Raw genomic sequence first — 23209 nt, forward strand, 5'->3', positions numbered from 1 at the left:
TCTGGGAAGTAGGCGAAATAACTGCTTTTCGTCCTGACAGGAGGCGAAATCAGCCTATTTCGTCTTGTTTGTGGACGAATTTATAAGATTCAAACATGTGTTCAAATCTTATAATTTCATCTTGGATTAAGGCGAGTTTGTAGTATTAAGACACCTGTCCTTTGTTTCACCTCTAACAGATACGAATTGAGTGACACATGTCACTATATACCATATTTCGTCCCTCTTTTAGACGAAATTATTAAATTTAAAATATAAAAAAATATTTTCATCTGATTGGTATCGAAATACATGCTGACCTGGCCAAAAAACATTCCAGATAGGGAATAAGTTTTAATTTTGTTTTAATTTGATAATTATTTTTTAAAAAAGCTTTATTTTAATCATTAAGCTGGGATGCGAACAAATCAACAGTATAGATAATTAATGGACCACTTGATGACGATCAATTATGTATCTATAAAAGCACAAGTTTATAATAACATTATTTGATAGAGAAATGACATATATATATATATATATATATATATATATATATATATATATAAGCAAGTTGTATCTTTAATTGTAAAATTAATCTTAATTTTAACTTTAATTTTAATGTTTATTTTATTTACTTTTTCATACTTTTTCATACTATTCATTTATATATATTAATATGAAATTGTTATAATTACAATATTAAAAAAGAATACAAATATTAATTTATGGTATGATAATTAATTTTTAATACAGTCTACAAATATTTTATTAAATCAGTAATTAAAATAATTTATTATATACTACTTTAAATATACTATAAAATAATTTTTATTTGAATTTTTATGAAAAATTAATACAGTTCTTTAACTATTTTAAATATAATTTATATACAATTAGTGTATTATCATATCATAAAGCTAATTTCATAACTGTTTTAAAAAACCAAATATAAATTTGATGTGTTAGTAGCATGATTTTTTTTTATTAACAACCGATTAAAATATATAATAAGATACAACTTTTAAAGTGATTATAAGAGAATGATTTTCTTTAATACAATCATAATAATGTAAAAATATTTTATTAATAAAATTTATACCTTATTAGTTACAAATAAATTTTAAAAAATTAATTAACAATAGATTTTTATTTTAACAGTGATTTTTTATTATTAAACAATATAAATAAAAGTATTTTGATCAAGCCACTTTTATCTGGTATATATTTATAATGAGCTTATAATAAACTATTAGGGTGAGAATGAATTTGGCTTGTTAGATATGGACAAGTAAAAAAAAAAAAATTGGTACTGTAGTTTTTTAATTAGAGTTTTCGTTTTATTTTTACAATGTGTATTTTAATAATATTGATCTTTAATATTAGTGTTTTTTTTGTTCATTAATATTATTGTTTTTACTCTTAATGTTCATTTTTATTACATAAATTACTAAAATAAAAATTTAACTTTAATTAGATAACAGTATTGATAGTATTATATGAAGATTTATAAATCTTAATTATCTATGCTTTCAAAATTAAGAAATGTATACATTAATTTGGGAAGAGCTGTTGAATTTAAGTATTTGAAAACGCAGTGTCATTAATATTTTTGAACGAGAGCATTATTATGTATTTATATTTCAATAGTCATAGGCTAGAGATGGAGAGGATTTTGAAGTGGTTGCAAGTCTTTAATCGTTTGATTTTAAATAAAACATGTTTAAGTATATTTAATTTAAACTAAAATGTGTTTGAATATATAGTTTAATCAAACACATTTAATAAGCATTTAATAAAGGTTATCTCATAAATTTAATTATAAAATTTATTAAGATAAATTTAAAATAAATTTGAATCTAAAGAAATAATTTATTTTGTTGATTCATATTAATAATTTTATTAAAATATCTTAAAACAAAAATTAATGAGAATTATAAATTGTTTATATTTTAAAAAATATTAGCTCTTAGTTCTAAATTTAATTTAGAATCTTCATGCTCAAAGTTTTAAGCATAAATTATTTAATTTTTTAAAATTTATTAAAAAAATTTCATGCTATTTTATTAGTTGTTTAGTATGGTGCACCATGACTTAAAATAATATTTTATACTTTTTTTTAAATCGATGGTTGTAATTTTTTAATTATCTTAAAAAATAAATGATGAATATATATTTTATGATTATATATATTAAATGATGAAATAATTTAAAATATATATTTTTTTAATTTTCACGACATCATAAAAATTATTTTTGATTGTTTTATGTCACTACCATAATTTCTACAGTAGTTATTATTATTATTATTATTATTAATTTTGGTTTTAAGGATATTTTAACTTAAAAGTTACAAACATTACAAAGATATAGAACAACACAGAGAATGGAGAATCCTAATAATTTACAGGGCACTGATTTAAAATCAAAATAAACATATATTAATATATATTTTTTGTTTCTAAATTGCACATAACACTAACAAGTATTTATTTAATTCATATTTAACATGATTTTAGCACATTTTTATATTAATAATTAAAAATTGTATAAAATTCATTAAATTAGGTGAGTTTTATATATTCTAATAAAACTATTTTTTAAGCATTTAACATGACTGTAGCCTTAACTTAGGATTGAAACAATTTTACGCTTCTTCATTCACGTGCTCGATCGTATTAAAGTACCGATATCTTAATATCTTCCCACCACAATAACATTTGTCAAAAAAGTGTCCAACAGGGTCGCAATGTACGTTTTGGCTTGTAACGTAGAAAATGGAACGAGGAGGGACTCATAATTTATATTTGAAGGGGCAAATATAAGTGGGAAAGGCCGCTTTTTATCGGTTAGTTAGAGTTGTGTGTCCCTTGCTTTGGCCGTTTTAGTGAGTGTTTTAGAGGACATGGCGATCCATAATTCTTTTGCTCCTCTCAACTTTTCACAAACGCAACACCCGCGCGATCCAGAGAGAGGGAGAGAGAAACCCTAATGTTAGAATTAGAAGCGTAACACCTCCCTAAACTTTCTTCATTTTCCCTCCATCATTTTTTTCTCTCTTTCCAAAGTGCTTCCGTTTCCAATTTGATTTTCTAACCACCGCTTTCACGTTCTTTGCACAACACTATATGGCGAGTGAATCTGGCGCCAACGATTCTTCAACTCCGTCCTCGAGTTCCGCGGAATCTTACATTGGTTGTTTCATAAGCTTGATTTCTAAGTGCGAGATTCGCTACGAAGGCGTTCTCTATTTCCTTAACATTCAAGATTCCACCATTGGCTTGCAGAACGGTAAGTTCACCGCTACCTAACGTGCGTTTTTCTTAAACGTGCAACGCAACCGTTTTGCGATTTTCAGTGATGCTGCGTGCGGTGCTTTGTTTGAGTATTTTGAATGACTCTGGCTTTGATAGGATGAGAAATGTTTGATTGATGTCTAATGATGTGCGATGGTTTGGTTGGAGTAAGTTAATGGCTAATGATATTTGGATTATAAAAAAAATGAATAAATGATTTGAGCAATCGTGACTCTTCTGTTTGTTTGAAATACGATGTTTCACGAACCTATCCATGGATGAAGTACATTTTCTTGCTGAAAGTTTTAGGCAAGAGGAATATCGTTGAATTTGAGCGCGTTTGGGCGGATAGTGGAAATAGAACAAAATATAATACAGAATCTGCAGCTTCAAAATCCAGAGACTGAGCTTGCTGGTGATACTGTTTGGAATTTGAATAGGTTTTGCTTAAGTTATCAGTATTGGCTATGTGCCTGAAATGCTGATGATGGATAAAGAATGATGACGTTGTTTTACACTTTTTTAGTATATAATTTTGGAACGAGAGCATTTTTCATTGTCATAGCCTCCTAGGCCCTAGGACCAAAATGTACATAACAACCATGTTAACTAATAGTTCTGCCTTTTGACAATATGTCCTTAGTCTGAATTCTATATCATTTTAGACAGGTGATATTTATCAATTTGTTTTCTACACTCTGCACTTTCTTCTGTAGTGTATGCATGCTAGAATTTCGATCTTTTCGTTTTGTAAACCTGGAGACCTATGCTGCTTTCTTTACAATTATGGAAAACATGGTTTCTTTTCCTGATAAAATATGCTTATTCATTCCCCCGTCCATTTCTCTCTTTCTGATTGTGTTGATTAAATTTTCCTTGATCATAAAAAAAATACTGTTATAAATCATGATAAAAGATTATCATGGACTTTTGGGCAATTGTATACATCGGCAGAGTTTTCTAAATGAAACAAGTAGCAGAGTTATGGTCTATTGATACTTGATAGTATGTTTTAATTTAATAGGAATTAATCCAAATAAGCTATGGTATTTGTAAAGGTTGCATGAAGTCAGCTATGGTTTGTGACTTAAAGGTGGGTTTATTATGTGGCAATCCTGGTCATAGTTTCATTCTCATGAAATTTGTAATAATTGTTAATGTGAAAGTTTTTTTCTAACGTGAAAATCCTTGTGATATGGGATTACAGTTAGATCTTATGGAACAGAGGGGAGAAGAAAAGATGGTCCACAAGTTCCTCCAAGTGATAAGATTTATGAATATATTCTCTTCCGAAGCAATGACATTAAGGTAATTTAATATTATTATTTGACTGATTAACAATCTATTACTATTCAGAGAAATAAGCATATGGTGGAATATTTCTGATTGTTGCAGTGAAATATCTCATCCATCTAATGGAATAAGGATTGGTTGATGTTGTTGTATTGCTGTTATATATGGTTGGTCTTGGGGTCCTAAAATATCATTATAATCTCTGAATGATTTGTGATTGGGGTTTTTAATGTTTTTCCTTGTCTTATTTATTCATCAGCTAGGTTTTATTGATCATTTTCTTTTACACAATAGAAGACCTTTCAGTTGATGGGCATTGTTTTCATTTGCAATATTGCTCAAACTCAAAGTTCTTGGTGTGGTTTAGTTGATAGATTTTGAGGCCCTTCTATTTATGTGATCTTTCTTTTTATCTCTACAAATTCTCCACTTTATTGTCTTTTTGGTCAGTGATGACTGATGTGCCATATAATCTTCACCATCAAGTTTGTTTTGGTTTTCCTCTCATTTGTTCTCATTAAGTGTTCACTTGCCTGGTTTAAAAACTAATGGCTTACCTGGCATCTTTTTTATTCATTAGTTGTGTGTGGGGGGGGGGGGGCTGATAGCTAATCAAAAGTTTGTTGGAGAAATTATAATGAAATTTTACCAATGAATACTGGTGGACCGAAGGCTTGTGAGTTGATTGATTAAATTCAACCACAGTCGATGAAGCTCAAGTTCATGAAAGTTTTGAACAACTAAGAGTAAAAACCAAATGGACTGCACTGAATGAAAGTTGGAACTGGAATTTGAAGTTGCTGACTTATTTTGCCTCTAAAGAGTGTAATCTAAGGTGGATATGCATGTGTCAATCCCCCATCAATAGCTGTGGTGCAGCCATTTGATGATGAGAACTTGTGCTGTATGCGTGCCAAAAAATCTAAGATGTGCATGTTCTCATGAATTTTACAATTTCAGAATTTGCAGATCAAGTCCCCCTCCACCCCTGGCAAATCAGAAGACCAGTTTTTTAGTGATCCAGCTATTATTCAGGTACCAGTGTTTAAGGACAGGACAAAGAAAACTTGTATTTTTGAAATTTGAACACATCAACTCATCAATGAATTTTTTATTTCTTTTGAATCATTTGTCTTTTTTCCTTCCCAGTCGCAATATTCTGGTTTGCTAAGCTCTCCAGTGGCCCCTGTTGGTGGTAGAATTTTGACAGAATCCATTCAAAGGCAAGATAACCCTGCAATATCCAGTACAGCCTTTCCTGTTGGATTGTCTTCTCATCAGTCAGTACCTCAACTGGGCCCTTCAAATCAATCTGCTGCTATCGAAGTTGCTAGTCATCCATCTTTTTCTTCAGCAATGTATTGGCAAAGGCACGGCGGGAAATCAAATGATAGTTCTCATTCTCTGCTCCCATCTAGTTCTCTTCAACCCCCATCCATGGCAGCATCCTTAGCTATGCAGAGCCAGACACAAACTGCAGAAACCCAGGTTCCTACAAGAAGGGGATGGACATCTTTATCAGAGTGTGGTCAACCTGTATCTTCGCCTATGGCTAAGACTCTTGTAAATCCGACTCCTTTACCTTCTACCAATTTACAAATTCCTAACTCTTTTGATATTCCACCCCTTTTGTCTACTAAGACACCTATGCCATATTCTGGATCCATGACTTTTGATGGATCAAACATGCCTCAGTTTTCTTCATCTCTCCAGGACATAAATTTTACTGAAGGTCAAATATCTGGAAAAATTTGTCCTGACCCAAGGCCAATTCATCCTCAACATGCTGTCCATCATTCTGCTTCTGCATTTGTAGATTCTACTTCTGGTCCCTTGCCCACACCTCCATCTTTGTTAACTCCAGATCAATTTGTACATCCTAGAGAACAGTTATTTTCTTCAACACATAATTTGAACCCTAATCAGAAGGATATGTGTTCTCTGTCTCTAACCCCCTCTGGTTCCTCTGCATTAATTCCTTCTCCAGCATCTCAAGCACCACTACTTCCACTACCAAATTTGCTGCAAAAGGTTAGAATATTTACTCATGATCTTTAAGGGATGGTACAGGTGGGGTAGGGTGAGGCAGGATACTTTTGTAAGGTTTTGAATTGTTTGTTAATACTGACTGCCACTGGAGTATAAAGAATAGTTTATATTTTATCATGACAGCTCAACCTTGTATGCTTTTCTGTTCATATGTAATTTTAATGTTGTTTGGATTGAATTGAATCTTACAGGATGCGGATAGGAGCTGTAATAGATAAGAATAATGTTACCATTAAACCTGCAATCCAGCATGTACGAGGGATAGGGAAACAATGGATATTTTACGAAGAGATTGTTAAAATTTCATTTCTTAATCAAATGCCAAATTAACAGAATAACATAGCTTTGCCTACTGAATTGTGCTTGTAAAATTTTTTGAAATTTTATCATTGTTCACTGGTCATAAGTTAACAAGGAATTTGCTCAAAAACACCAATTGCAGTTGTGACAACTGACAAGTAAAGTGTTAAAATATAAGGAATCTACTTGATTTGTCAATACTGCTTCCTAGAATGTATAAAGGGATATCTCTTGTTTCCCAAAGCCCATCTGGAAGCTTCATTTTCCCCCAAATTAGGCATAAAATTAAGTGCTTTAGTTAATTTTTTCTTGGTTGCATGTATCTTACTCTGTTGTTGGGCTTTTGCATATGCTAATTACTTAACAAGACAAAAAATACAGCTTTGGTATTGACTACTATACATTTCACCATTTTTGGACATACATTTGTTTTATGTTTTACCATAGAGTTATGAAGTTGATGTTATTTTACCAATTTAAATAAATTTCATTAGTTGGATAACTAAAAAAGGAAGGCTCCATGCTTGAGGCTCCCACCATTGTGGTGTCTAAGCCTCAGGGTGGTCAAACAAATCTAATAGCCTCTTACCTTGTGAGCAGAGAGGCTGATTCCACAACTATAAACATGTGACCACGAGCCAGCAAACTGTTGCAGATAGCTAATATATTTAATATTACAGGATAAATATTTAAATTTAGTATAGTTATATATAATTAATTATATAATAAGGACGGGCCTTGGTGCAATAGTAAGATTGTTGGCTTGTGATTAGGAGGTCCTGGTTTCAAATTCTAGATACAGTCTCTCTGGTTGGGGGGATAAAATTGTGTAGCTAGCTATACCTCCCCAAACTCCATAAGCCTCGTGCATTGGGTTGCCCTCATTTTTTCTAGCATATCTATTTATTTATGCATATGTAAATATTCTAGAATTGGTGTGTTGATTTTTGCAGCCTCAATACCCAGCTTCACAGTTCACTGAAGAATTCAATTTTGAAGCCATGAATGAAAAATTCAAAAAGGATGAAGTATGGGGTTCTCTTGGAAAGGAAACTACAAAGATAGAGGGAGTGGAGGATAATACTTCTTTCAATGTTGGTGACAAAGAATGTCATGGAATGATGCCAGACCCTAAGGTAAGACTCAGAATGTTTCCATTTGATAAGAAATTCCTTTTTTTACTTGAAAGGTTGAGAGTAAAGACACAAGTTGCTGAGCATGTGGTTTTGGCACTGCATAGCAAATTTTGTTTGAACTTGAAAGAAAACTTAAGTTCTTACTTTTATTTGCAGTATGCATACAAGAAAGATGACTTTTTTGACACAATTTCTTGTAACTCTATGACTCGTGGATTGAGGAATGGACAAAATCGTTTATCTGAGAGAATGAAACTGGATACTGAGGTCTGCAAACACACTAAGAACTGAAATTGTTCTTAACTTACAATGGAATATTGATATTTATCTGTTTCTGTTTCTGTTTCTATTTCAGACATTTGGCAATTTCCAACAGAGACCTAATGTTGGTTATGGTGCTGGACGGGGTGGGAATTTCAGGGGCTCATATAATTGGGGAAGGGGTTATGGCTATCGTGGAAGAGGGCGTGGTCCAAATTTTCGATACTAGTGGTATTCAAATTGTGTCAACCAAAGCTCTCCGCAAATTTTGCCTATGTTTACCATGTGATCTTTGGCTTTTTTTCAATGACGTTAACATGTTTTTGAAACTTTCATGTATGGATGCTGAAACGTCAAACTTACAAATGCCCGCCATGTTCATTTTTTTTTGGTCTCATGAGCTGGGGTTTGACGTTTACTTCCAAGTAATTACTGTTCATAATTGTGTATGGCAATCAGTAGCCAGAGGAACCCTTACTAAATGATCGGTTTTCTCTACTCCCGTCATTAAAAAAGATGTAATCTTTTGAGACGTACATAGCCGTTGGTCGGCACTCACAAGCGACCTTGGTGACATGATTCGTACTATATGAATTTGTGCTGATGATTACGTTTATCTGAACTTCTATTCCTTTTATTTATTTTCTAGCATTTTGGAGCAGCACCATATACGTATGTTCCTCTTTTTCAATATCATTAGTAATTCTTTTGAGATGCGGTGTCATGGATTGTATTTATGGTAAGGCTATTTTAATAGCTAATTTACATCCCTCAATCACCTCCATTTGTGTTGGTGTTGATGGTGAAAAAGGAAGGGGACCAATGGAGGTGATTGGGGAAAATGATTTGTGACTTGTGAGATGTGTGGAAATGGGAATTTGAAATGAATATTGCCCTTCAATTTATTGGTATTATTTTGTCCGATCTAGGTTTACTTTGTAAGCGTCGAAGGTCAGGTTTCCTTGATACAACGCGTCAGCTTTAAGTACTAGATATTCTATTCGTTTTTTTTTTTTTAATGAAAAAGGGCAACAGAGTGAATGTAAGGCATGGAAACAGTGTAGACTTATCGTAATGGGATATTGGGGCCTCATATGACGATCCGCAGTCTGTCTCGGACTTGTCACGTTTTGTTGCACCTGATTTGAGTGTGTTAAAATTGTTGTATAGCAGCTGGCTGGAGAGTGTTAAAATTCCCTTTGTTCCAGTGTGAACTTTAAGCTAGTGGGAAGTGTGTTTTTAAGTTGGTAGTCGTTAGGTCGTGTGATCAATTGCTTTTTTCGATTAAACTCGGGTTTTTTTTGTTTATATTTTTTACAATTGTTGTGCAATAGTACCGGTTAGTAAACCCATGTGCCAGCGCACTTGAAATTGCTGTTTGTTCGTCCTTGGAAAAAAAAAGTAGCCAAAACTACTTTAAAATTGAGAATATAGTTATGAACTTATGAATCTTGAAAAAAGAAAAAGAAAAAGAAAAAGTTATGAACATATGAATATTTCTTTGAAATTATGAATATTAACTTTTTAATTCATTTAGAAAACCTTAAACATCTATTTTTACGCTATAATGGTGAATTTGTAATCTCATTATTAAGAACTGAATTTTGTTCTTGAAATGCTGTCTAGGAACAGGCATCCTGCAGGAAATAAGGAAGATCTGGCCTTGTTCCTAGAATCAGTTCTATTACGGAGGCAAAATTATCAATCGTTGCCTGGCCTGCGACTCGTAGAATTGTTTAAAATTAAATAAAACAACGCCTGCAGCTGAGCAGTTGAAAATTTTAAATACAATATAAAAATACTAGACAATTATTAATGTATGTAGGTGGGATCCAAAATGAGTTCCTATACGAGGCGGTCACTACCTCGGAGAGAATGTGTACAAATGAAGTGTCTCTTTCGTATCGTGTAAGTCGAAAAAATAAAGTTATTCCTCGGGACATTGGATAAGCAAGTTAATGAATTTTAGTTGGCTCTGGCACCTTCGCTAACTTGACAAACTCTTAGACTAGTATTCCTTTGGAAGCCTCTGGTTGGCATGAAATTGCAGGCCTTGGATCTTTTCTCCTGCAACTTCAGAGGCTTCTTTCTAGGTGCAGTTGATAGTCCTCAACCCATTAAATAGCTTATTGGTTTGCATCAAAACTCTGACTCTCTGCATCTTACTATACGGTTTCCAAGTATAAATTCTTTAATTTCAATAGTCACCCCGTTTGTGCGTGTATTTTGCGACCCTGGTCTGCTTGATTGGTCTTTATTGTTGACACAGCTGAACCAATTAACGTACCTACTGTAACTATAATCAATATGGCTGAACCAGTGTAAGTGCCCCCTTTGACAAGGTAGCACTCACCATTCAACCATCCTTCCCCATAGTGCTGCCTTCTGCTCATGCTTGTGGCTGCAATTAATAAAATAACAGCAATTCCGAAGCTAAGCCTGCCAAACATGACCGATACCAATTTTAGACTATTATTTAGTATGTTTCAAAGGCAAAAGTATAATTTCAAGATTTATTCTTGTTCTTTAAGGAAAAATGTTTCTGGGTGTTTGAAAGGACACCCCATTTCAAAAATTTTGGACAGACCAGCTGTCTCATGTTAGTCTAACCCCTCCCCTACTTTTCTAGCTATGCAGACTCCCTCATAAAGTTTTTCAACTTGCCGACTTGTGCCAATAATGGCAAGCCACTTGTAACACGATTTCATTTGTTTAATCGTCAAAACCAATAAAACCTGAAGAAAATTCGGTTTGACAACTAGATTGGATGGTGGAGTGTCCACTTTCTGAAATGTGGTTGCATGGTTCAACCTTGATTTTAGAGCAAAAGTGTCAATTCTAACAGGTAAATAATGATAATGTACGAGCCAATAATTAAGCAAGCGATCTGGTTTGTTTTCTCAATCTGTAATTGTTGAATGCGATGTACTAACAACTAACAACAGATAATGCAAAAGATTGTTAACCTACCAAGAGATCAAAAGCAGAATCCTTGCAACCACCGGTATCTTATACTGTGCGTTTCTTTTCCCTTCCGAACAATAATTCTTGAATAATATAGAATTCCCAATGATCTGGGCCAAAAAGAGACTAACTATGGATGCCATACCCAATCTAAATGCTGGACTTGATGGCAAATAACATAGTTTTCCATTCCATCTGAGATCCTCCTTCTGCAGAACCAAAATACATCATAATTCAGAGCCGGTTTGAGAAAAAACGCAAATGCTCCTAACTGCAAAGAGTAAATAAACTGAAGCGAAGAACTCACTATGCATTACCTTGTTCCTCTTAATCTCTGACACTATACACAAGGCGAAGGAAACTAAGCCAATTGAGAGGGAGACAATGATGAAGAAAATCAGCGTGAATTTGCATCTAGGAGGACTTTCCATGGTGAGGTGGTTGTTTCTTTGAAGACAGTTGAGGAGAGAGAATAGGGAATAACTCTTGGAAGCCAATCAAGAAATAGAAAGATGAGTTGGTGCCTTGAAGGTGTTGGCCATTCCTCTCTTCTTTGAGTTCTTTCCTTTCTGGTAGTTGTGACTTCCTTCCCAATATGTCTATCATTGTTTTGAAGGAGATACCATTCCTAATTGCATGTATCCTGGTATAGAGAAAAACCAGCTAAACCTTTTCCATTTGATTAGAGCAGGTCAACCGCTTGCTGCAAATGGCTTATAACAGGATAGAGATAGACACCAAGAATAAGAATCTCCCCAAATCGGTGACAAAAAATACACAAAATATTTTATATATATATATAACATACACTTATCTGTCTAGAATGGTCAATTTCTTACAATGACGATGCTAGAGACTAAGAAGGAGGTTTCCTATTTTTCTCACCTATATCTATATGAATAATTATATATAATTGCCCCCCAAAAAATAAGTGTATACAATTACTTGCCAGTTTTATAGGTAGGCTTCTCTTCTATTCTATCGGTTTATGCGGTGAAGGTTCTCTTTATGCCACTTCTCATGACAAAAGAAAAGTCTATATTCCCATGTTTCAACCCAATTGACAGATAGTAGTCTCTTATCTCTACGTGGAGTTGGGTGGGGCCACATTGACATGAATTGCAAAACTTATTAAAATCAATGTACCAAAAGAGTAACCTTTGGTAACTGTATTGGCATTGATTACCCTCTTCTGATTTGAGGTTATTTCTCTGGCGTTTCCTCAAAGATTCACTCTTTTAATGGCTCAGATTCGATTCCTGTGAAAACATGTGGGTTTGGGAGAGAAAGAATCATCAATCAACGGTGTCTTTATGGTCTCCACATCGTGAGTTCCATTTTAATTTGACTAAGATTTGTTTAATTGTTGAAACCCTATTCCCAATTCGAAGTGTGTGTGGATTCGCAGTGTTAAAAAAAAATGTGGCTTTCTTCGCTTTTGACAATTTCCCATTTAAATATTCAACAAGCCTTGCAAATGGGTGATAGAAGAATATTAATTTATGCTTTTCCCCTTCTTCTTCCCGGTTCATTTGGGTCTCGCTGTGCTTTTCTTCTTCCTGCACCTTCCTAGAAAGGAAGAAAGAAAACGAATTCAAAATGTGTTCTTGTTGGATAATGAATTTTGGGGTATCAAGTCATTAACCGGTACTACTTCTATTCTATTTGTAAGAGCCTTATCATTTTTCAATGATGGTGGCCCCTCACCAATCTCCAATCACATCACTCACCAAAAACAGATAGGAATACTTTTTCCGAGTGCTACCCTGTTAGGATTGCTTCCCTTAGTTGTTTATTGTAATTTCGAAGGTAAAAAAAAAAAAGCAGTTCCACATTGCAACTGGTTGGTAGTTAACGACCTTTTTTGTTTTTTATTTTCTTTTATTTATGCAAAAGTGCTGACATTGAAGATTATTAATTTGCATTTTAGAGAGTGTATTTAGCACTTTATAAAAAAAATTATTATGGTTTTGGGGGTTTAGCTGTTACAACATGAGAAGAATATCTTATCCTAGTGAGGTGCTGATTCATATCACTTGACAGCAACATTTGTTTGTGAATTTTGCCCTGTTTGATCTAGAGTGCTTTTAGTGATACCAGTCCCTCTTTTTGATAAGGTGTCCGTCTCATTGTGGAGGGAACTGCCACCCAAGGGACAATGAAATAGTGATAAATTACCTTGAAAGTCTCAATACATTCTAATGAAAAACACTCATTCCAATAAAAATATATAATTCAAATTAATTTATGTACGTATCTCAAATTCTCAATCATGTTTAATGACTTAAAATAAATTTTATTTTTTCAAAATCAATTCCGCTTAACTTTAAATTAAATGAGCTTAATTCAATCCAAAGGACAATTATCTAAATGCAACTTAGATATGGGCTACTAAATAGTCTAACTGGGGAGGAATATTGTCTATGCATTATACGTTAATTAAATGTTGAAGTAATATTGCTTTCTTTTGATTTAATTCCCTCAGCTACACCAAGGAGCAGTGATTCCATTATTTTGGGAAAGGAGGTGCAATTGTTAATTGTGATGTAGTTGCTTTATGATGAGAGTGGAAACTTGATTATCACGCTGCTCTAGTTTTTCTGGCTGTTTTTGTTTCAGGGTTTAGGTCTGACTGGATATGAATGAAAATTAAGTATGGATCTGAAAGACCTTTCCTGGATGTTAAGGAATGTAGGATAAATTTTGGAAAAATGAATATATATCCTGATGATGCCAGCTCCTACCCTCCTGCTAATGTCTGCAGATTGAGTAATTCTTGAATACTCCAAATATATAATCCCTCACAATCTAAATTTTACCTTTTGAGGTTATGATGACACATATTCACTTTCTGTGGCACTGGTCATATTTTTCACTGGCTCATAAATAACTCTTGAGATTTTGTAAATTTCATGCAGATTAAAGTGGCATTGTTGGGAAGGATTTGTTTTCTCTACAAATAGATGAAAATTTGTTTTCAAGTTTTTAACAAACTTTAAACAAAAGCAATAGGCCTTGTTATAAATGAATGATATGATTGATCAAGTGGTTATTAGTGTGATAAAATCCGATTCCCCCTTTGTGTGTTAAATTTTTATCTAATATGCAGGGGCCAAAAATCGATCCAGAGTGTTATCTGAGGACACCTAGGTCGTCTGGGTCACCTTTCCATTCTTGGGGAGGATGTACTAGCTGTACTCAAGGTTTCTGTTAAAGCCTTAAAAGTGTCAAACAGAATACTGCAATGGCTATGAAAAAAAACTAGAATACTGCTACTCTTTATGAGTTAATAGAGAAGCTCTTTTAAAGGACATGACACCCTCTTTAGAGGATAAATCACAATAGTAACCATTGATTTAAACTCAAACAGTTGAGATTATGATAAATTATATTCGTAACATATAAAATAAATTATGAAGTTAAAATCTCAACCGAGAATTTTCTAGTCAATGTTATTATTCCACAATTTATCCTCTAAAGTGCAGGAGCCAAATCCCTATCTTAAGATCATTGCAATTTCAGTTTTTTGGGAATAATATTTTATTTGAACAAGGTTTTCTGCCCAAGGCCATGACATGAATACTCAATACCATTGGAGCTACAAAAGCAGCAAGAGATTTTTTCCCCTCTCATTTACTTCTTTTCCTTCTAAGAGCTTCAAGAACAGATTGTGCTGTGCAATAAGCAATAGCTTGAACAGTGACCATTGGATTCACACCTAAAGCTGTGGGGAAGACACTTGAATCAGCCACATAAAGGCCCTCCATTTCCCATGTCTCCCCTGTCTGACTCACCACTGATTGCTTTGGATTAGAACCCATTCTGCAACTCCCCATCTGGTGTGCTGAGCACAATGGTGTTGAAAGGTCTGTCAATGGCCTTGAACTTTCCTCTTTAACAAATTTCTCAAATTCATGATAGCTCACCTGCTTTACATTTAAGGTCCTTCCCTTATTGTGATGGGTTCCAATTTCTTCAGCTCCTGCTGCTGCCAGAATTCTTAGTACCTTATCGATTCCCTTCTTTAAATTCTCTTCATCTACATCTTCCATCTGATAACTGATTCGGTGAGGTGAATTCACGGCCCCTGATCCTTGGTCCCTTGCCAGTGCAAATATATGAGCTGTTCTTGAAAACTTTCTCATTCGGTCTCTTATATCGGTTCCAGAAGTCCATGGTGTGACGACTGAGAACATACCAGGATGCAATGCAGGTGTTTGGATAACTGCACCATATCCAGATTGTTCAAACTCGGCAACAACTGGAGACATTGCTGTCATTAACCCTCCTTCATAGCTCTTTTTATGTGCCTGTGGCCACACCTCAGATGCTGGCGCATCTGGGAAGTATCCCCAAGCCATTGTCACTGGATGAAGATGCAAGTGTTTCCCTATGTTCTTATTCTTTAAGCCACTTCTTTTAAGCAGTACTGGAGTACGTAGTGCCCCACATGCTACAATTGTGACCTTAGACTCCACCACACAAATGTCTTTAGTTCCTTTATATTCAAACTCAAAAGCCACTCCACGTGCTATCTTTCTATCTCTTCCTTCCTTTTTCATGTGCAACACTTTTATTGCTTCACAACCTGGAAGAATTGCTCCATTCCCAGATTTCACCAAGTCCACCAACCATGTTTCTGAGGTACCCTTCTTCCTCCCATCCTTACAACCCATACAACACCAACCACAATAGTGATCTGGTGGAGAATTCCTTGGAATATTACTCACAGGATACCCCATTTCTTGACACCCTTTTCTAAGGATTGCATTGTTGAATCCTTCATCTTCAATCTCAGATTGAACTCCCATCTTGTCACACACAGCATCCATAGCTTCTCTATACAACTCACTTTCAAATAGCTCTAGCCCTTGCTTATTACTCCACTCCTTGCACACATGCTGAGGGGTCTTAATGCATGCAGACCAGTTGATTGCAGATCCTCCACCAACAGTGGATCCTGACAGTATGAACACACCCATATCATCAGTTGCAACCAGACCCCCAGATAGGTACATTTGATCCATGGTGGGTCCTTCAAGAAGGGAAAGGTTGTTCCTAGCAGAATATCCTCCTTTCTCCAAGACCAACACTTTGTAACCAGCTTTTGCCAAAACACCAGCTACCAAACCACCTCCTGAGCCGGAACCAACAACCACTGCATCACATTGTATAACTAAAGAAGGAGATGACAAGTTAGCAGCAACTTTAGGCTTTCTACGAATGACTGAGACAGGGAATCCAAATCTTCTAAGAGCATCTGCAGTGATGTCTCGTGGGTAGTTCAAATGGACTAGACCTTCGTAAAGGGGTCCTATGACTTCCTCAGTATCATCCTCTTCCTTATCCTCTTGTCCTCCTTTTGATGTTCCGTGCAAAAAGTGGTTCTTTAGCTGTGCTTTGAATTCTGGATCAGGTCCACAGTATCCAATTGCTTTCCATGAAACATTCTCTTCTGATTCATCTATCTGAAAGTAAGTGTCTGTCATGGTGAGTACAGGTTCGAAGCAACCACAAAATCATGTACATTTAATGTGTCCCGTTTGTGCTCTTCTAAATAAGCAGCTATGGGGGTTAATAATGAGATTTTAGGCTCGATGTCAACCTGGATCAGACTAATCATTGGGCTGGGACTAGATCAACACAATATTAGAATAAATTTACAAATTTAGATATTATATACATAATTAAGTCATAAAACTAGAACAAATTGAAACTAAGGAATGTTTTACGATATAAATTTTGAAGTAAAATATACTGATACAAAGGTGACTATTGTATCCATGTCTTTTTGTTTTTGTTTTTTGTCAACATACTGTATCCATGTCTACAGTCCTAGGATTCTCTGTTATTTTAGTCCAAAGAGCAAAGCATCAAACAGAAGGGCCCAACAACAAAGGCCTAAAGAAAGCCAGAGTTTTTGTGCTATTTTGGTCCATAAAAGAAAGGCTTTTGAAATGGATTTAATTTCCATAAGGAATGATTTGGGCCAACAGCCCAAAAGAATGGTTTATTTTGGCAAAAACCCTTTGACCAGAATAGGAAAAACAAAAAACCATTACCAAAGCCTCTTTTTATTTTTTCCTTCGGTCAAAACCAAAGCCTACTTTATAACCGGCAAATATATGCGTCATGCGTGTATGTGTTTGGGCTTACAGGAGCGCAAGGATTCTCTTCCGCGGTAACTTGTTTTTTCGCAGATACTTTTGTTTTTAACTACACCACTTTTTTTTTTTAAATAAAATTTTAGAATTATTAATTATTTATGAATTTCTGAAATTTGATTTCTGGAAGGATGGTACAAAAAGAACCACCTTCTCTTCCTTTCAGTAAATAGTTGATGGTGGTTATCGGCTTTGAGGGGATGATCATTGTATCATGGGCTGAAAGTGTGCCTTTTGCTTTCTGAGCTACTAAACAACCTTGACAAAAAAAAAAGACCCCTTAACAACAAATTGGTATACAAATTTATGGGCGTACTGTGGAAACGAATTCCTTTTTGAACATAAACAGCTAAGCCCAACCTCACAAGAAAACCAGGAAGCATATTAAATAAGAGATATGGGAGGCCCAAGCTAACCATAGGAGAAGGTAGGCAATTTTGTTAATGGAATTGCTTAAAAAAATGAAAGCCCTTCTTATCAGAAACACTAGTTCCAATTCTTAATCCCCTCTTCAATGGCAATATTATATATATATATAAACTTCTTAAGTACTGTGCAATTTGTCCATAAATTTGTGTGGCTGACTTTTGTAAAATTGCGTTGTTTTCTCAATTATTTGGCACAAAAAGATGTAAACTAAAAAGGCAAATGCTAACCAATATCACAAAGGAATTGGTTAAAAAAATTTAAAATATAAGATTTTTTTATTGAAATGTATAATGCTGCACTTCTCACATGATTTATTATTATTGTTTAATCGATATGTTAAGAAAACTGGTTAATAAAACAATGAAAAATCTTATGTATAATATGGTTTTTTGGGGGACAGTTTCTGTTCTAACTTGAGTGATGCTAGTTACAGTATTGTTGTAAAGACCAGGGTATAACAAGGAACGTACGTGGGTCTGTATGATTTTAAATGAGGAAAGAATTAGGTAGAAACTTAAACCAACCACATGAAAGGGATCCCAACTTCCCGATGTTTAATTGTGTACACTATCCAGTTAGAAGCTTAATGATGGTGGGAGTGGCAGTCTCTTTTTCTTTTTTAAAAGTTTGTTCAAAGACATATGGTAAAAAATTATGTATATTAAACTTTTATTTAAAATCACATGACATTATTAAATTTAATATATTGATAATATTAAATATTAAAAAAATATTATTTTTAAGTAGGATGGAGAGAGTCCCCTACCCATGTAGGGTAAAATGGGAGTGAATAAATGTAGTTGGGATGTGGATGTGGTAGTACCGTGATCTTAGCCACCAGAGTGAAAACTGTGGATCCAAATCTTAGTTTAATTTCGTACCACTTTTTATGTGGGACACAATGCTCTTTAACTATTGTTAATGTAACATCCCCAGTTCTATCCTTTCCGTACATGGTCCACTTTTTCAGTGACTTCCAAAGATGATCCTAGTTGCCTGGTTCTTCTTACCTTATTATGAACCGACACTCAACCACACACAAACACAATCACATAAATATGCTGATCCAAAAAAGAAGAAATTAAAAACAATCACATAAATACAACCTGTTGCTGCGTCTTTTCCCCTCTCCTGAGTTTTATATAAATATTTATATTTCCATATTTATTCAAACATGATTATGATATCAAAATTACTTGAATATAGTAATTTGAGACAGCAGAAAAACTCACTCTATCATTTGTTTAATGGTACAAGAAAAATTGACCGACACAAATTTTCTTTAATCAAATTCTGATAACAAAACTTCATGATTCTCACTTAATTAACCCAAACATAACCAAAGTCGTGAGACACGCTAAGTGGTTTGTTAATTTACTTTCATAGGATTGTTTATTTATCTACACACGCACGTGGATTCGTTTAATATGTGTGCGTGTTCCTTGACGCAGCTAGGAATCAGTTTTTAAGAAAATGCATGCAAAAGTAAAAATTACAAATTTCAGTATTAAAAAATATTTAATAAAAAACACTTTTTCGTTTTAAAAATATAAGTGAACTAGAGTGTCATAATTAAAAATAAGGAGTTCAGTTATTATTTGGAACAAAATCTCTTTTACTATCATTCTATAATAAAATCAAATATCTATATATATATATATATATATATATATATCTGTGTAAAACTCCATTAACTTTAGTTGGATTGGTCGTCTAGTAGGGTAGCATTGGCTTTAAAGAAGGGATACGTGAGCCTGGGTAGATGAAGTTAAGTATAGCCCGTGATTTGGTAGAAAATCTGTCACGTGCGATTGGTTCCCCAGAATAAGAGTACCCTTGATGTTAACACAAAACGCTCATAGCAAATGGATCAGTAGATAGATAGGATCGTCATCCCCACCAACCTTTCTCCAACTACATGCAATCGATAATCGCTTTCAAGTTTCAACCATTCTAACTTTTAACTGGCATTATGACAAACTGTTTCAATAGCTTCTGCTTTTAATGTACGGCACAAAGTCAACCAGAAATATTAATATTTGTTTTCATGCAATTCTAAAAGGGAAAAGTTTAAATAAATTTCTTTAATCGTTTGTTATATATATTACTCTAAATAAAATCATGAGAAATATAATATTTATTCATCTCAATAGTAAAAATTTTATAAATGCTATGCTTTTGTTAATTAAGAAATAAAACCACAAAACCTTTTTGAAATTTTATCTTTTCCGAAAATATCTCCAAGGAAAATGTTGGCCAGAAAAGAAAAGGTGGGAAAAGTAAGCACCGGAGATAATTATAAAGGTTGGTGAAATATCAATACCCACAGATTTTTGGAAAAACTGGTGCCACCAAATTAAGTAGACCCTTGTAAAAAGGCCCAGACGTACGTGTATACTTCTACCATCTTAGGAGTTACAATATATAAATTATTGTCTTAAATATTATATTATTTATTATGCATGCTTAATTTATATATATGTGTGTGTTCTAAGAGAGAGAGAGAGAGAGAGAAAACTCTGAAGCTTTCATTTATTCCTTTAAAATGAGATAAATACAATTTTTTTATAAATATTTTCTGAGCTTAAAGGCTATTTTAGACTGGGAGAGTATTTCTTGGCTCTATAAGTTTTAATAAAAAAAGGGTATAAGATGACATAGCGATAAACAACTATCTTTGTTTGAGGAACCATGCATGATTTTGAACAAATATATTGAGCTTTATAGAAGTATATTAAAGCCCATAAAGATACACTAGGCGTCGCCCATTTATATACTAACCAAAATGAATAAAAAATATATATTTGGAGATACCTTTAGAATAGTTAGCTAGCAAGTTAATATTAGAAAAGTGGCAAATGAGAAAGAAGCAACTGAAAGCACTTACATTTAAACGAAAAAAGTAAAGGAAAAAAAATAGCAGCAGGAGACATTAAATGCTTTGTATGTGTTAATTTATGCATGGTGTGCTCCAGGTTGGTAGAGTTTGAAATATGAGCATATATTAAATATTAAGTACCTGAGTGAAGAAGATTAAGAGAGTGAGAAGTTTGATGGTCCTGAACAACATCTTGAAGTGACGAAGGTAACTTAGAGACCATGATTGCATAATCTGTTGGCGTTTCTGAAAAGACAATTCAGGATAGCTGTGGATGAAGGGGAATTGGGTTGAAAGACACGCCATGCCACAGAAAATGATTGTCCCAAACCATGTAGACAATAGCCATAACACCAACTTCAATAACTCTGTCATTGGGTGCTTCAATTGCTCACATATCACACCACCAAGCTGCACATGACAAATCAACCAAAACATATCTATTTATTAATATATTCGCGTTTGCACAATAATTAAAAGCAACATAGCAATGGAAAATAAATACATGAATTTTAATTCAACAAAGTAATTTTCAATACCTAAAAATTATATTCTTCCCTCTAGCATGCCATTTATTTTTAAGAAACTTTATAAATAAATATTTTACAGTAGCATATAATAAAATATCATGAAATAAATTCTACTCTTCCATACTGCTGCAATTGTGATGATTAATCACGCGAGAAAATTGTATCCATCATCGTTTTGACACAAGAAGTACATATGCAGGTACATATGCAGCCCTTATAATTGCAGATGGCAAATTATTATTAACATAAAAAAAGTGACTTAGTGAGAAAGTAAACGTTCGTTATCAGTGAATTTTACATTAAGCGAATAATAATAATAATAAATCATATGCATGAAAAATGAAAAAAATACATATTATATATACGTGTGTTGTTAAAATTATAACTAAACAACTAAAAATAATATCGATTATCCATGTATGAGATTAAAACTAACTATGTTTACTTTTTACATGTTCTTTGTGTATATAATGAAATAAAAATAATGAAGAAAAACAGGAGTTCAGGATATATTATAAAGAAATTCGAAGGGAGAAAAATAAAAAAATAGGAAAAATAGAGAGATGGTAGCTAGCAAGGAAGCTAGCGTACACGTTGAGGTGTTCCAGCGAGGGAAGCTGAAATTCGGTAGAAGTTGGCGACAGATTCATCGGAGGTATGAACAAAGTGGTCGAGTGAGGGTAAAATGGTGTCACAGAGAGCAGAGAGGGATTTCATTTGTCTGGGAGAGAGAGTGTTTGTAAGAGGTCGCTGTTTTTCTCTCTCTCCACCAGCACCAGCTAGGAGAAGTCTATGTGTGTCAATGCTACCAAGCTCAATCACTGTGTGATCTTTTGCTCCATTCAATCCCAAACCCAACCTAAAGCTACCCTTTCTAGAGCTTCCATTTCTCATCATTTGGTTTCCCACACTGTCCTCCATAGTTTCTTTTTGTTTCCAAATATCAAAGCAAGACTGCTTCCAAACGTTTCGTGTTGGAGTTTATATAATACCCGTTTCAGGGATAACCCTTCCCACTTGTTTTTCTTTTTTCCTAAGGAAAATAAAGAACAAAAGGGGATAATTAATTCACCACTTCATTTCCGTGGAGTAGCAAAATAGACAATTCTAAAGGTACGTTTCATAATTTGCTAAAAACAAGGATAGGTTTATATAAAATGACTTGTATCGTATTTAATTTTAAAAATAATCATTAACCGGGTTAAAATATAATTAGAATAACTTTTACTTCAATAGAATTTTTTAATGATATATATCTCTTATAGAAAGAAACTTTGTTTTAACTCAGAAGAATTGTTATAAGTGATAATTTTTTTACTATGCAATTAATGCAACTGCATATATATGGATTTGGGTTTAAAATGATTAATTAAGCTAAATTAACTTCATCCGTCCGTATGCTTGATAGTTAATCTTTTCTTCTTCTTCTTCTTGATATTTTATTTAAATAAAAAAGAAATAAGAGAAAAAATATATTATTTGAATAGATAAAAATCAAAAATTTTAAAAACCTTTCTATTTAATTGAATGAATAAAAAATAAAATACTATTTTATCTAAATGGAGAAAATGATTTAAAAAATTGGAAAAAGTAATAATGATAAAAGAGTAAATTTACGATGATCTCACTGTCAAAATCACACCCTGAGCAGCAAAGTAATACACGTGTCTTTCTCCCTTAAATCACTTTTAAGCATTTCTTTCCACTTTTTTTTCAAGCCAACTGCCAGTGAGATTTTTTCCCCCATCCTTCCTTTCCCTCTCTTTCTCTAAATTGCTACAAGCTTGTAGCATGGATTGATTACCAAATCTAGAAAATAAAAACGATGATTATGTTTTAAATTTTTATAAATATTACAATCTTTTAGTTAGTACTGTGTCATTTTTAAAAATTTATAATTTAACCTTCATAAAAAAATTTCTTTTTCTTA

General features: G+C 33.5%; 3 protein-coding genes across 3 annotated transcripts; 1 reads left to right on the top strand and 2 right to left on the bottom strand.

Moving 5' to 3' along the window:
- Positions 1 to 2686: 2686 nt before the first annotated feature.
- Positions 2687 to 8948, top strand: LOC113869704 (decapping 5-like protein). The gene is made up of 7 exons (XM_027506158.1): positions 2687 to 3270; positions 4483 to 4583; positions 5529 to 5603; positions 5718 to 6599; positions 7871 to 8053; positions 8210 to 8320; positions 8409 to 8948. The coding sequence occupies exons 1-7, from the start codon at positions 3108 to 3110 to the stop codon at positions 8541 to 8543; spliced, it is 1650 nt and encodes a 549-aa protein (XP_027361959.1). The 5' UTR covers positions 2687 to 3107; the 3' UTR covers positions 8544 to 8948.
- Positions 8949 to 10078: 1130 nt separating this feature from the next.
- On the bottom strand, positions 10079 to 13177 carry LOC113868443. The gene is made up of 3 exons (XM_027504027.1): positions 11596 to 13177; positions 11285 to 11487; positions 10079 to 10753 (listed from the first exon to the last, which is right to left on the bottom strand). The coding sequence occupies exons 1-3, from the start codon at positions 11707 to 11709 to the stop codon at positions 10519 to 10521; spliced, it is 552 nt and encodes a 183-aa protein (XP_027359828.1). The 5' UTR covers positions 11710 to 13177; the 3' UTR covers positions 10079 to 10518.
- On the bottom strand, positions 13176 to 22229 carry LOC113868442 (long-chain-alcohol oxidase FAO4A-like). Its single transcript, XM_027504026.1, has 3 exons — positions 21871 to 22229; positions 20891 to 21160; positions 13176 to 16746 (listed from the first exon to the last, which is right to left on the bottom strand). Exons 1-3 carry the CDS (start codon positions 22198 to 22200, stop codon positions 14908 to 14910), a joined length of 2439 nt encoding a protein of 812 aa, XP_027359827.1. The 5' UTR covers positions 22201 to 22229; the 3' UTR covers positions 13176 to 14907.
- Positions 22230 to 23209: the final 980 nt, after the last annotated feature.

Source organism: Abrus precatorius, unplaced genomic scaffold (genome assembly GCF_003935025.1).
Source record: "Abrus precatorius isolate BTA unplaced genomic scaffold, Abrus_2018 Scaffold6, whole genome shotgun sequence".
NCBI lineage: Eukaryota > Viridiplantae > Streptophyta > Magnoliopsida > Fabales > Fabaceae > Abrus > Abrus precatorius.

Coding starts and splice junctions, on each gene's coding strand:
- LOC113869704 (XM_027506158.1), top strand. CDS start 3,108: ATGGCGAGTGAATCTGGCGCCAACGATTCTTCAACTCCGTCCTCGAGT. Junction 5,604..5,717: donor GTGATCCAGCTATTATTCAG/GTACCAGTGTTT, acceptor TTTCCTTCCCAG/TCGCAATATTCTGGTTTGCT. Junction 6,600..7,870: donor TACCAAATTTGCTGCAAAAG/GTTAGAATATTT, acceptor TGATTTTTGCAG/CCTCAATACCCAGCTTCACA.
- LOC113868443 (XM_027504027.1), bottom strand. CDS start 11,709: ATGGAAAGTCCTCCTAGATGCAAATTCACGCTGATTTTCTTCATCATT. Junction 11,488..11,595: donor CAGAGATTAAGAGGAACAAG/GTAATGCATAGT, acceptor TTGGTTCTGCAG/AAGGAGGATCTCAGATGGAA. Junction 10,754..11,284: donor ATTCTGCTTTTGATCTCTTG/GTAGGTTAACAA, acceptor CATGTTTGGCAG/GCTTAGCTTCGGAATTGCTG.
- LOC113868442 (XM_027504026.1), bottom strand. CDS start 22,200: ATGGAGGACAGTGTGGGAAACCAAATGATGAGAAATGGAAGCTCTAGA. Junction 21,161..21,870: donor TCGCTGGAACACCTCAACGT/GTACGCTAGCTT, acceptor TGTCATGTGCAG/CTTGGTGGTGTGATATGTGA. Junction 16,747..20,890: donor TCTTAATCTTCTTCACTCAG/GTACTTAATATT, acceptor ACTTACTTTCAG/ATAGATGAATCAGAAGAGAA.